The sequence below is a fragment of the Salvelinus alpinus genome, chromosome 11 (assembly GCF_045679555.1).
Source record: "Salvelinus alpinus chromosome 11, SLU_Salpinus.1, whole genome shotgun sequence".
NCBI lineage: Eukaryota > Metazoa > Chordata > Actinopteri > Salmoniformes > Salmonidae > Salvelinus > Salvelinus alpinus.
In genome coordinates, this window is record NC_092096.1 from 68,909,897 (window position 1) to 68,924,377 (window position 14,481).

A 14,481-nucleotide genomic window follows, 5' to 3' on the forward strand; every position below is an offset into this window, starting at 1 on the left:
TATGTGTAACTCTGTGTTGTTGTTTTTGTCGCACTGCTTTGCTTTATCTTGGCCAGGTCGCAGTTGTAAATGAGAACTTGTTCTCAACTGGCCTACCTGGTTAAATAAAGGTAAAATAAAATAAAAAGATTTCCACTGGTCTAATGTCCGTTGCTCGTGTTTCTTGGCCCAAGCAAGTCTCTTGTTCTTATTTGTTTCCTTTAGTAGTGGTTTCTTTGCAGCAATTCGACCATGAAGGCCTGATTCATGCAGTCCCCTCTGAACAGTTGAGATGTGTCTGTTACTTGAACTCTGTGAAGCATTTAATAAGGCTGCAATCTGAGGTGCAGTTAACTCTAATGAACTTATCCTCTGCAGCAGAGGTAACTCTGGGTCTTCCTTTCCTGTGGCGGTCCTCATGAGAGCCCGTTTCATCATAGTGCTTGGTTGTTTTTGCGACTGCACTTGAAGAAAGTTATTGAAATATTCCGTATTGACGGACTGTCGTTTCTCTTTGCTTATTTGAGCTGATCTTGCCATAATATGGACTTGGTCTTTTACTAAATAGAGCTATCTTCTGTATACCCCCCTACCTTGTCACAACACAACTGATTGGCTCAAACGCATTAACAAGGAAAGAAATTCCACAAATTAACTTTTTAACAAGGCACACCTGTTAATTGAAATGCATTCCAGGTGACTACCTCATGTAACTGGTTGAGAGAATGCCAAAGATGTCATCAAGGCAAAGGGTGGCTACTTTGAAGAATCTAAAATATATTTTGATTTGTTTAACAATTTTTTGGTTACTACATGATACCATATGTGTTATTTCATAGTTTTAATGTCTAATGAGTAGGTGTGTCCAAACTTTTGACTGGTACTGTATATTTTGTTGTTATACAGTATGTTGTGTTGTTTTTGTGCAAATACTCTTGCAAAAATAGTGTTGTAACCGATGATACTATTTGAAAAGGCATTGCTGCTATCCAAAATAGTCCCTTTTATTTTCATTCAAATCAGAGTCATTTCTTTGTTACAAAAACCATAGCATTAAGTCAATCTGTCATTAGATAGTGTTTGGAAACTACTGTGATTATAATTGTTTTAACAGGAATGACACAGAGAAGCGTATTGCAAAGCGTAAAACCTAACACACACAGCAAGTGTAATTAAAATGTCTACATTTCTAGAACAAAATTTTACATGAAAAGACTCCTTCAACTCCTCAATCCACAAAGCTCAACGAAACACAATGGAAATGAACAGCGTGACAGTCAGGAGGAACAAAAACACCATGGTAACAAGACAACAACATATTATAAGCTACAGCAATTATTGCGATATGTGTTCTGACACAAAGGCAGAGGACACTGGGGGCCCCGAGTGGCCCCGGAACAAGTCTGTCACCAGCGGCATGGGGGCTGCATGGCTCCCCTCCCTTGGTCCCTGGGGGTCAAAGTTCACTGTGTATGCCCCGCTGCCTCAGCGCCGGCTGACAGGACACGGGAGTCTGAAGCTCCATGACGTACTGGCATTTGCTGGGCTCCTTTACCGATCTCAAGGCTGTCTCTGTCCCACATATCAACATGACCTAGAAAAACAAACGAGGAGGCAGATAGTCACGGAGAAGAAGTGAATAGAAGAGAGAGAGAGACATTAAGTCAAGGGGCTTGTCGTGTGCCTCTCGTAAAGGACTGTGCGGATACCACAGGAGAAGCACCGGATACGTGGCATTGCTGCTGTGTATTTTAAGAAGCATTACATTTGTGTCTCTTTATTTTGTAGTTGTTGTTATAGAGTTACTGTTGTGATACTGTGGTAGAATAAGAGGAACTAATGATCAAATTGGGCCCAACACTTAAATTGCAGTTCAGAATTATTTATTTCGACAACACACACAAATTACGGTAACACTTTACACGACACCCAGCGTCATAACACGTTACGACACTGTCATAACCATGCCATAATATGTCATAACAGCTGATATAACCTGGTCATAACACAGTCATAACCACACCATAACATCCCATAACAGCTGACATAGCATGTTATAACCTGGTCATAACACAGTCATAACCACACCATAATATCCCATAACAGCTGACATAGCATGTTATAACATGGTCATAACAGTCATAACCACACCATAATATCCCATAACAGCTGACATAGCCTGTTATAACATGGTCATAACACTGTCATGACCCATATATTAACACCTGTTGTGACATGTATTGTGTTATTTTATGACTGGTTATGACACCTACATAAGAGTGTAAAATATAAAACCCACAAAACATAAAACCCACAAAACCTACCACACAAGGCAGAACCTTCCATGACACCATAGACTAGGTGTCAACAGTGTGTCCATGTTGTAGTTTCTGAAATGTACCATAGTAAATGACAGTACTAATGTTTTGCTCGCGATAGGTTTCATTACTGACCCACCGTCACGCCACAGTGATTTAGGACTTCTAACCTCTTTTATACATTGTGTGTTTGAGCTACAGACTTATGAGTCGTACCGTTGGATTCGTCTATTTTCCTCTGCATTAGTCTGAGTAACAGGGGGGCGGGAATTAAAAACAAAAACACCTGTAGAGTCTGAACGGTTTGAGCTACACACTATTAAAAACCATCTAAGAAAAGCAGAGACTTTCACGGACACGTTTTGCTCTATGACCTCACAAGCTACAGAAGAGTTATTCATGTAAGGGGTTCTTCTACATAGAAGATCATAGGAAATCCCAGGACATAGTGGCTATAATACTGTAAGGGGTTCTTCTACATAGAAGACCATAGTAAATCCCAGGGCATAGTGTCTATAATACTGTAAGGGGTTCTTCTACATAGAAGATCATAGTAAATCCCAGGACATAGTGTCTATAATACTGTAAGGGGTGCTTCTACATAGAAGATCATAGGAAATCCCAGGACATAGTGTCTATAATACTGTAAGGGGTTCTTCTACATAGAAGATCATAGGAAATCCCAGGTCATAGTGTCTATAATACTGTAAGGGGCTCTTCTACATAGAAGACCATAGGAAATCCCAGGTCATAGTGTCTATAATACTGTAAGGGGTTCTTCTACATAGAAGATCATAGGAAATCCCAGGTCATAGTGTCTATAATACTGTAAGGGGTTCTTCTACATAGTAAATCCCAGGTCATAGTGTCTATAATACTGTAAGGGGTTCTTCTACATAGAAGATCATAAGAAATCCCAGGTCATAGTGTCTATAATACTGTAAGGGGTTCTTCTACATAGAAGACCATAGGAAATCCCAGGTCATAGTGTCTATAATACTGTAAGGGGTTCTTCTACATAGAAGATCATAGGAAATCCCAGGTCATAGTGTCTATAATACTGTAAGGGGTTCTTCTACATAGTAAATCCCAGGTCATAGTGTCTATAATACTGTACGGGGTTCTTCTACATAGAAGATCATATGAAATCCCAGGTCATAGTGTCTATAATACTGTAAGGGGTTCTTCTACATAGTAAATCCCAGGCCATAGTGTCTATAATACTGTAAGGGGTTCTTCTACATAGAAGATCATAAGAAATCCCAGGTCATAGTGTCTATAATACTGTAAGGGGTTCTTCTACATAGAAAATCATAGTAAATCCCAGGACATAGTGTCTATAATACTGTAAGGGGCTCTTCTACATAGAAGATCATAGGAAATCCCAGGTCATAGTGTCTATAATACTGTAAGGGGTTCTTCTACATAGAAGATCATAGTAAATCCCAGGGCATAGTGTCTATAATACTGTAAGGGGTGCTTCTACATAGAAGATCATAGGAAATCCCAGGTCATAGTGTCTACAATACTGTAAGGGGTTCTTCTACATAGAATAGCATAGTAAATCCCAGGACATAGTGTCTATAATACTGTAAGGGGTGCTTCTACATAGAAGATCATAGGAAATCCCAGGTCATAGTGTCTATAATACTGTAAGGGGTTCTTCTACATAGAAGATCATAGGAAATCCCAGGTCATAGTGTCTATAATACTGTAAGGGGTTCTTCTACATAGTAAATCCCAGGTCATAGTGTCTATAATACTGTAAGGGGTTCTTCTACATAGAAGATCATAGGAAATCCCAGGTCATAGTGTCTATAATACTGTAAGGGGTTCTTCTACATAGTAAATCCCAGGCCATAGTGTCTATAATACTGTAAGGGGTTCTTCTACATAGAAGATCATAAGAAATCCCAGGTCATAGTGTCTATAATACTGTAAGGGGTTCTTCTACATAGAAGATCATAGTAAATCCCAGGACATAGTGTCTATAATACTGTAAGGGGTTCTTCTACATAGAAGATCATAGGAAATCCCAGGTCATAGTGTCTATAATACTGTAAGGGGTTCTTCTACATAGAAGATCATAGGAAATCCCAGGACATAGTGTCTATAATACTGTAAGGGGTTCTTCTACATAGAACATCATAGTAAATCCCAGGTCATAGTGTCTATAATACTGTAAGGGGTTCTTCTACATAGAACATCATAGTAAATCCCAGGTCATAGTGTCTATAATACTAGAATAAGCTCACATAGTTGCTGTCACAAACTCCTAAATGTAAAGGTGTGTAGGGGTTGTCTAGGGGTTGTCTAGGGGTTGTCTAAGTGTTGTCTAGGGGTTGTCTAAGTGTTGTCTAGGAGGCTAAATGTAAAGGTGTGTAGGGGTTGTCTAGGGGTTGTCTAAGTGTTGTCTAAGTGTTGTCTAGGAGGCTAAATGTAAAGGGCTGGACATGCAGATCAATTCAAGTCAGATAAATGAAAAGCAGAGTCTCGGGACTGATCGGGTTTAACGTCGTCCTTTCCAACACGGGTCCCTCAACAAAGGTGGATGTGTAACCAGGCCAGTGTATCCCGACTCGGCCCGGCTCGGCTCGGTAGTGGGGAAAGGATATTGTGCTTCTATAGTATATTGCCATTGTCAGAGAAATAAAAGGAAACAAGGGAACCATGAAGCAGGTATCTGAGGGTTGTCTAGGGGGTGTACTAGGGGTTGACTAGGGGTTGACTAGGGGGTGTACTAGGGGTTGACTAGGGGGTGTACTAGGGGGTGTCTAGGGGGTGTACTAGGGGGTGTCTAGGGGGTGTACTAGGGGGTGTCTAGGGGGTGTACTAGGGGGTGTCTAGGGGGTGTACTAGGGGTTGTCTAGGGGTTGACTAGGGGGTGTACTAGGGGGTGTCTAGGGGGTGTACTAGGGGTTGACTAGGGGGTGTCTAGGGGGTGTACTAGGGGGTGTACTAGGGGTTGACTAGGGGGTGTACTAGGGGGTGTCTAGGGGGTGTACTAGGGGTTGACTAGGGGGTGTCTAGGGGGTGTCTAGGGGGTGTACTAGGGGGTGTCTAGGGGGTGTACTAGGGGTTGACTAGGGGGTGTACTAGGGGTTGTCTAGGGGGTGTCTAGGGGTTGTACTAGGGGGTGTCTAGGGGTTGACTAGGGGGTGTACTAGGGGGTGTCTAGGGGTTGTACTAGGGGGTGTCTAGGGGGTGTACTAGGGGTTGTCTAGGGGTTGACTAGGGGTTGTCTAGGGGTTGACTAGGGGGTGTCTAGGGGGTGTATTAGGGGTTGTACTAGGGGGTGTCTAGGGGGTGTCTAGGGGGTGGGGGTGTCTAGGGGGTGTCTAGTGGTTGTCTAAGTGTTGTCTAGTGGTTGTCTAAGTGTTGTCTAGGGGGTGTATTAGGGGTTGTCTAAGTGTTGTCTAGGGGTTGTCTAAGTGTTGTCTAGGGGGTGTATTAGGGGTTGTCTAAGTGTTGTCTAGGGGTTGTCTAAGTGTTGTCTAAGTGTTGTCTAGGGGGTGTACTAGGGGTTGTCTAAGTGTTGTCTAAGTGTTGTCTAGGGGTTGTCTAAGTGTTGTCTAAGTGTTGTCTAGGGGTTGTCTAGGGGGTGTACTAATTAGCTCAGTGCTTCCAGATACCTTTTCACACATCCATTTCACAAACGTTCAGAATTGGGGCTATTTATATATATATATAGGCTATAGTGTAAATCTACAATATATTCCAGTTAGAGACCAAATCCACGGTTCATAACACACATATTAGCCCTAGCCTTTTGAATCTAATTAATAAACACGAAGTCCGACTCACCCTTTCAGTGTTGGAGTGTCTTTTTAACAGGCACACCGCACGGGTCCCTTTGGCTTTGAATTAGTTTCATATCCTGCATTGAAACAATGCCGTCCACTGCCCACATTACCATTCTCCCGCTAAGGGGTAGAGGAGCCTCTTTCACCGAGGTAAAAAGAGCAAAGCCGGCTTCAGCATTTCAAATATAATGAGGGACGACTTCTTCTAGCGGAGACTTCATTTATGCCGTATGCGCATGGTTTGGAAAAGGGAGTCATATCAAAGGAATTAAATTGAGGCTTTTCAAAGGGCCTCTGGATGGTAAGATCATATATTTACAGATTATTGGAAACCATTTAAACTGTTGAAGGGGTTGGGGGGGGGGGGGGGGGGGACACTGAAAAAATGAGATGATTAAACATGCTACATTTTTAATTGAACAAATTCCTGCGCACACATTCTGTGAGAGACGAGACATTGTGAACTCTGTGTGTGAGAGAGTATGAAATGACTGGAGACATTGTGAACTCTGTGAGAGAGAGAGAGAGTATGAAATGACTGGAGACATTGTGAGAGAGAGAGAGAGAGAGAGAGAGAGAGAGAGAGAGAGAGAGAGAGAGAGAGAGAGAGAGAGAGAGAGAGAGAGAGAGAGAGAGAGAGAGAGAGAGAGAGAGAGAGAGAGAGAGAGAGAGAGAGAGAGAGAGAGAGAGAGAATGAAATTACTGGAGACATTGTGAACTCTGTGAGAGAGAGAGAGTATGAAATGACTGGAGACATTGTGAACTCTGTGTGAGAGAGAGAGAGAGTATGAAATGACGAGACATTGTGAACTCTGTGAGAGAGAGAGAGAGTATGAAATGACTGGAGACATTGTGAACTCTGTGTGAGAGAGAGAGAGTATGAAATGACTGGAGACGTTGTGAACTCTGTGAGAGAGAGAGAGTATGAAATTACTGGAGATATTGTGAACTCTGTGAGAGAGAGAGAGTATGAAATGACTGGAGACGTTGTGAACTCTGTGAGAGAGAGAGTATGAAATGACTGGAGACATTGTGAACTCTGTGAGAGAGAGAGAGAGTATGAAATGACTGGAGACATTGTGAACTCAGAGAGAGAGAGAGAGAGAGAGTATGAAATGACTGGAGACATTGTGAACTCAGAGAGAGAGAGAGTATGAAATGACTGGAGACGTTGTGAACTCTGTGAGAGAGAGAGTATGAAATGACTGGAGACATTGTGAACTCTGTGAGAGAGAGAGAGAGAGTATGAAATGACTGGAGACATTGTGAACTCTGTGAGAGAGAGAGAGAGAGTATGAAATGACTGGAGACGTTGTGAACTCTGTGTGAGAGAGAGTATGAAATGACTGGAAACTGGACGGACAGAGAAAAGTAGGTGGAGAGTACGTCTGCTTCCCTTCCGTAAATACTGTCTTCAGCCATGTTTTTGTTTAACGTTTTATGGGACTTCAGAAATCGGGTGGATTCATAAAGTGTCTTTCTACTAGTGAATAGTGTACAACGATAACATGAGGATGAAAAAGGCATCTATCGCTGTCTGTCTGCCTATCCGTGTCTTCCTACCTCTTTGCCTGCCTGTCTGTCTGTCTGTCTGTCTGTCTGTGTCTTCCTACCTCTTTGTCTGCCTGTCTGTGTCTTCCTACCTCTTTGTCTGCCTGCCTGCCTGCCTGTCTGTCTGTCTGTGTCTTCCTACCACTTTGTCTGTCTGTCTGTCTGTCTGTCTGCCTGTCTGTCTGTCTGTGTCTTCCTACCTCTTTGTCTGTCTGTCTGCCTGCCTGCCTGTCTGTCTGTCTGTGTCTTCCTACCACTTTGTCTGTCTGTCTGTCCGTCCGTCCGTCCGTCTCTCAGGCTCTCAGGCTCTCTGTTTCTGTGCCCATTAGTGTGGTGTTACTGTACTGTAATGTACCTACCATGGTGTTACTGTACTGTAATGTACCTACCATGGTGTTACTGTACTGTAATGTACCTACCATGGTGTTACTGTACTGTAATGTACCTACCATGGTGTTACTGTACTGTAATGTACCTACCATGGTGTTACTGTACTGTAATGTACCTACCATGGTGTTACTGTACTGTAATGTACCTACCATGGTGTTACTGTACTGTAATGTACCTACCATGGTGTTACTGTACTGTAATGTACCTACCATGGTGTTACTGTACTGTAATGTACCTACCATGGTGTTACTGTACTGTAATGTACCCACCATGGTGTTACTGTACTGTAATGTACCTACCATGGTGTTACTGTACTGTAATGTACCTACCATGGTGTTACTGTACTGTAATGTACCTACCATGGTGTTACTGTACTGTAATGTACCTACCATGGTGTTCCTGTACTGTAATGTACCTACCATGGTGTTACTGTACTGTAATGTACCTACCATGGTGTTCCTGTACTGTAATGTACCTACCATGGTGTTACTGTACTGTAATGTACCTTCCATGGTGTTACTGTACTGTAATGTACCTACCATGGTGTTACTGTACTGTAATGTACCTACCATGGTGTTACTGTACTGTAATGTACCTACCATGGTGTTACTGTACTGTAATGTACCTACCATGGTGTTACTGTACTGTAATGTACCTACCATGGTGTTACTGTACTGTAATGTACCTACCATGGTGTTACTGTACTGTAATGTACCTACCATGGTGTTACTGTACTGTAATGTACCTACCATGGTGTTACTGTACTGTAATGTACCCACCATGGTGTTACTGTACTGTAATGTACCCACCATGGTGTTACTGTACTGTAATGTACCCACCATGGTGTTACTGTACTGTAATGTAACCACCATGGTGTTACTGTACTGTAATGTACCTACCATGGTGTTACTGTACTGTAATGTACCTACCATGGTGTTACTGTACTGTAATGTACCTACCATGGTGTTACTGTACTGTAATGTACCTACCATGGTGTTACTGTACTGTAATGTACCTACCATGGTGTTACTGTACTGTAATGTACCTACCATGGTGTTCCTGGTAGGGCCTTGCCAGCAGGGCTCTCCACTCTCATACCTCATCTGGCAATACTGGTTCTCTGGTGACCCCGCCCATGAGCCCCACTTCCTGAAACAGACAGACAGAAAAAGAGAGAGAGAGAGCAAATATAAACTCCATTTATTATTATAATCCCAAATTCCTGATAAATATTGAGACAAAATGTTGACATCACTTAGCACCAGGTTGACTAACTGGGCAAAACAAAAGTCTAGCGGAGGTGGCTGCAGTGCCTTCTGCTAGTCCCTGGCGCCTGGCGCTATCTCTCTCTGTCTCTCCTCCGACAAACAATATGAATGACCATTTGTGTGAGTTAATTCTCTGTACCGTTCTGCACAGGGAGGGAGAACCGTAATACTGAACCAGATCCCGTGCGATGGCGAAATATATTTTACCTCAGCTTTATGGTTGTGGTTAATATAGTTCTGACTCGCCAATTTAAAAAATATATAAATATATTTCACCTTTATTTAACCAGGTAGGCTAGTTGAGAACAAGTTCTCATTTACAACTGCGACCTGGTCAAGATAAAGCAAAGCAGTGCGACACAATAGTAAATAGTGAACCTCAATGACTCAGTATGGTTAGAGTGACAGGGTTGTGATTCCAGTCTGTTTCTGAATAGGCCTACTGTGTTAAAAGGGCAACCAGCATTTGAAACAATAACGAGTTCTCGGGTAAAAAGCAGAGGGACGGTGCTGGAGAAAATGTAAGCACCCTCAAATTCATAGACAAGAGCTCAAGGACTGATCATCCACGATATCAAATGTATAGTTTTAATAACCATGTTTTGAGGCTATACAGCGTTTTGTTTACAAACATTGGCCTTGAACAAGCTTATATGTTGGGTTCTGATTGGGGGAGACGGTTGAACTAGGCTCATGAGGCATTCATACAGTATATTAATCACGAATCAATGGGTACATATAATTCATTTATTCATCCAAAATGGATTGCCCCTTTTAAGAGTAAGTCGCTTTGGACAAAAGAGACCATATATACAAACATATGATTGTGTATCATCTCGGAAGATTATTTTAGACATCGAACAGCACCAGTAATATTAAATGTCAGACCTTGCTGTAAATAATGACACAGAAAAGGAGACTGTTATTGGAAGATCACTGAGGGATAAATATAGAGAGAAACACAAAACACACTGGGTCTCCTTCCAGGACTCATATCTGTCTAATGACTCTCACCTGTCCTCACAGACAACAAGCCCATTCTATGACTGTTAAACATTCTTTAGCCTTGTCCAGATTGAGAGACACGGACAACAAGCCCATTCTATGACTGTTAAACATTCTTTAGCCTTGTCCAGATTGAGAGACACGGACAACAAGCCCATTCTATGACTGTTAAACATTCTTTAGCCTTGTCCAGATTGAGAGACACGGACAACAAGCCCATTCTATGACTGTTAAACATTCTTTAGCCTTGTCCAGATTGAGAGACACGGACAACAAGCCCATTCTATGACTGTTAAACATTCTTTAGCCTTGTCCAGATTGAGAGACACGGACAACAAGCCCATTCTATGACTGTTAAACATTCTTTAGCCTTGTCCAGATTGAGAGACACGGACAGCGAGTCCTATCTTAAGGTCCCTGAGTCCACTAGCTCCTTTTCCCGGCATCCATGTCACCATGTCTCCATGTCTCTATGTCTCCATGTCTCCATGTCTCCATGTCACCACGCCACCATGTCTCTATGTCTCCATGTCTCTATGCCTCCATGTCAACATGTCTCTATGCCTCCATGTCTCTATGTCTCCATGTCTCTATGTCTCCATGTCTCTATGCCTCCATGCCACCATGTCTCTATGCCTCCATGCCACCATGTCTCTATGCCTCCATGTCAACATGTCTCTATGCCTCCATGTCACCATGTCTCTATGTCTCCATGTCTCCATGTCTCTATGCCTCCATGCCACCATGTCTCTATGTCTCCATGTCACCATGTCTCTATGCCTCCATGTCTCCATGTCTCTATGCCTCCATGTCTCCACGCCACCATGTCTCTATGCCTCCATGTCACCATGTCTCTATGCCTCCATGTCTCTATGCCTCCATGCCACCATGTCTCTATGCCTCCATGTCTCCATGTCACCATGTCTCTATGCCTCCATGTCTCCATGTCTCTATGCCTCCATGTCTCTATGCCTCCATGTCTCTATGCCTCCATGTCTCCATGTCTCTATGCCTCCATGTCTCCACGCCACCATGTCTCTATGCCTCCATGTCACCATGTCTCTATGTCTCTATGCCTCCATGTCTCCATGTCACCATGTCTCTATGTCTCCATGTCACCATGTCTCTATGTATCCATGCCTCCATGCCTCCATGTCACCATGTCACCATGTCTCTATGCCTCCATGTCTCCATGCCACCATGTCTCTGTCTCCACGCCACCATGTCTCTATGCCTCCATGTCACCATGTCTCTATGCCTCCATGTCACCATGTCTCTATGTCTCCACACCACCATGTCTCTATGCCTCCATGTCACCATGTCTCTATGCCTCCATGTCACCATGTCTCTATGTCTCCATGTCACCATGTCTCTATGCCACCATGTCTCTATGCCTCCATGTCTCCATGCCACCATGTCTCTATGCCTCCATGTCTCTATGCCTCCATGTCTCCATGCCACCATGTCTCTATGCCTCCATGTCTCCACGCCACCATGTCTCTATGCCTCCATGTCTCCATGTCTCCATGCCACCATGTCTCTATGCCTCCATGTCTCCATGTCACCATGTCTCTATGCCACCATGTCTCTATGTATCCATGCCACCATGTCTCCATGCCTCCATGTCACCATGTCTCTATGCCACCATGTCTCCATGCCACCATGTCACCATGCCTCCATGTCACCATGCCTCCATGCCACCATGTCACCATGCCACCATGTCTCCATGCCTCCATGTCACCATGCCACCATGTCTCCATGCCACCATGTCACCATGCCACCATGTCTCCATGCCACCATATCTCCATGCCACCATGTCTCCATGCCTCCATGTCTCCATGCCACCATGTCTGCATGCCACCATATCTCCATGCCACCATGTCTCCATGCCACCATGTCTCCATGCCACCATGTCACCATGCCACCATGTCTCCATGCCACCATGTCACCATGCCACCATGTCACCACGCCACCATGTCTCCATGCCACCATGTCTCCATGCCACCACGCATGTCTTATTTAAGTTGTCTGAATGGGTCACACGGAGCCACGTGGCCCTTTTCTTCTCCCCTTCTCCCCTGAACCTCAAATGGATTGCTGTCAGGACCAGGGGACACATGGGACAGAGAGAGTGTCAGGGGACAGAGAGAGTGTCAGGGCTAGGGGACAGAGACAGTGTCAGGGGACAGAGACAGAGAGAGTGTCAGGGGACAGAGACAGAGAGAGTGTCAGGGTACAGAGACAGAGAGAGTGTCAGGGGACAGAGACAGAGAGAGTGTCAGGGGACAGAGACAGAGAGAGTGTCAGGGGACAGAGACAGAGAGAGTGTCAGGGGACAGAGACAGAGAGAGTGTCAGGGGACAGAGACAGAGAGAGTGTCAGGGTACAGAGACAGAGAGAGTGTCAGGGGACAGAGACAGAGAGAGTGTCAGGGGACAGAGACAGAGAGAGTGTCAGGGGACAGAGACAGAGAGAGTGTCAGGGGACAGAGACAGAGAGAGTGTCAGGGGACAGAGAGAGTGTCAGGGGACAGAGAGAGTGTCAGGGGACAGAGAGAGTGTCAGGGGACAGAGACAGTGTCAGGGGACAGAGACAGAGAGAGTGTCAGGGGACAGAGGGGTCTAAGAGAGTGTCAGTGCTGGCCTCTTTCCACCAGTGTGATCCCTACTGTGCTCTCCCTTATGTCCCACCTCTCTCATCCCCCTGGTTCTGTCCCTTGCCTCGTCAGACCTCCATTCTCTCCTCTCTCAGTACTACCCGCGCCCCAGGAGGCAGGAGAGGCCCTGTCAATTAGGCCCCAGTTATCACGGACACTCGCGCTATAGACTCCAGTCATTTAGGGCTCACAGGAGTATCCGGATGGAGCCGTATTGACAAACCACTCCTTGTAATAATACCTGACAGTCTATTGACTGGCCTGTTCTATGGAGCTATCATACATAGTGTGACATTCATCCACTGTGACGACCATGTCTCCTCTAAAGGGAACTCAATGTGTTATTTTCTTCTATATTATTCAATCTGTCATACAGGGAGAAAACGCTCTTAGCCGCGCATAATCTGTTCCTTTTTTGACCGCTTGACTTTTAAAAACGCTGGAGTACATATTGTTCCCAACTGTTTTACCTACCAGGTCCTCTGTTACCTACCAGGTCCTCTGTTACCTACCAGGTCCTCTGTTACCTACCAGTTCCTCTGTTACCTACCAGTTCCTCTGCTACCTACCAGTTCCTCTGCTACCTACCAGTTCCTCTGTTACCTACCTGTTACTCTGTTACATACCTGTTACTCTGTTACCTACCTGTTACTATGTTACCTACCTGTTACCTACCTGTTACTCTGTTAACTACCAGTTCCTCTGTTACCTACCAGTTCCTCTGTTACCTACCTGTTACTCAGTTACCTACCAGTTCCTCTGTTACCTACCAGTTACTCTGTTACCTACCTGTTACTCTGTTAACTACCTGTTACTCTGTTGCCTACCTGTGACTCTGTTACCTACCAGGTCCTCTGTTAACTACCTGTTACTCTGTTACCTACCTGTTACTCTGTTAACTACCTGTTACTCTGTTAACTACCTGTTACTCTGTTAACTACCTGTTACTCTGTTACCTACCTGTGACTCTGTTACCTACCTGTGACTCTGTTACCTACCTGTGACTCCGTTACCTACCAGTTCCTCTGTTAACTACCTGTTACTCTGCTAACTACCTGTGACTCTGTTAACTACCTGTGACTCTGTTACCTACCTGTGACTCTGTTACCTACCTGTGACTCTGTTACCTACCTGTTACTCTGTTACCTACCTGTTACTCTGTTACCTACCTGTTACCTACCTGTGACTCTGTTACCTACCTGTGACTCTGTTACCTACCTGTTACTCTGTTAACTACCTGTTACTCTGTTAACTACCTGTGACTCTGTTACCTACCTGTGACTCTGTTACCTACCTGTTACTCTGTTAACTACCTGTGACTCTGTTACCTACCTGTGACTCTGTTACCTACCTGTTACTCTGTTAACTACCTGTGACTCTGTTACCTACCTGTGACTCTGTTACCTACCTGTTACTCTGTTAACTACCTGTGACTCTGTTAACTACCTGTTACTCACCGACCCCTTGACTTACAGTACCAGTCAAAGGTTTGGACACACCTACTCATTGCA

The 14,481-nt window shown here is 44.3% G+C and overlaps 1 protein-coding gene across 3 annotated transcripts in view; it reads right to left on the reverse strand.

Moving 5' to 3' along the window:
• Positions 1-962: 962 nt before the first annotated feature.
• Positions 963-14,481, reverse strand: part of LOC139534705 (glucosidase 2 subunit beta-like) — a 280,149-nt gene continuing 266,630 nt past the window's right edge. For all 3 annotated transcript variants that reach the window (XM_071334091.1, XM_071334090.1, XM_071334089.1), the window contains 2 exons: positions 9,091-9,190; positions 963-1,573 (listed from right to left, as the gene is read on the reverse strand). In XM_071334091.1, the coding sequence (XP_071190192.1) occupies positions 1,436-1,573; positions 9,091-9,190 (238 nt within the window). In that variant the 3' untranslated portion in view covers positions 963-1,435. The remainder of the gene's footprint in view (positions 1,574-9,090; positions 9,191-14,481) is intronic.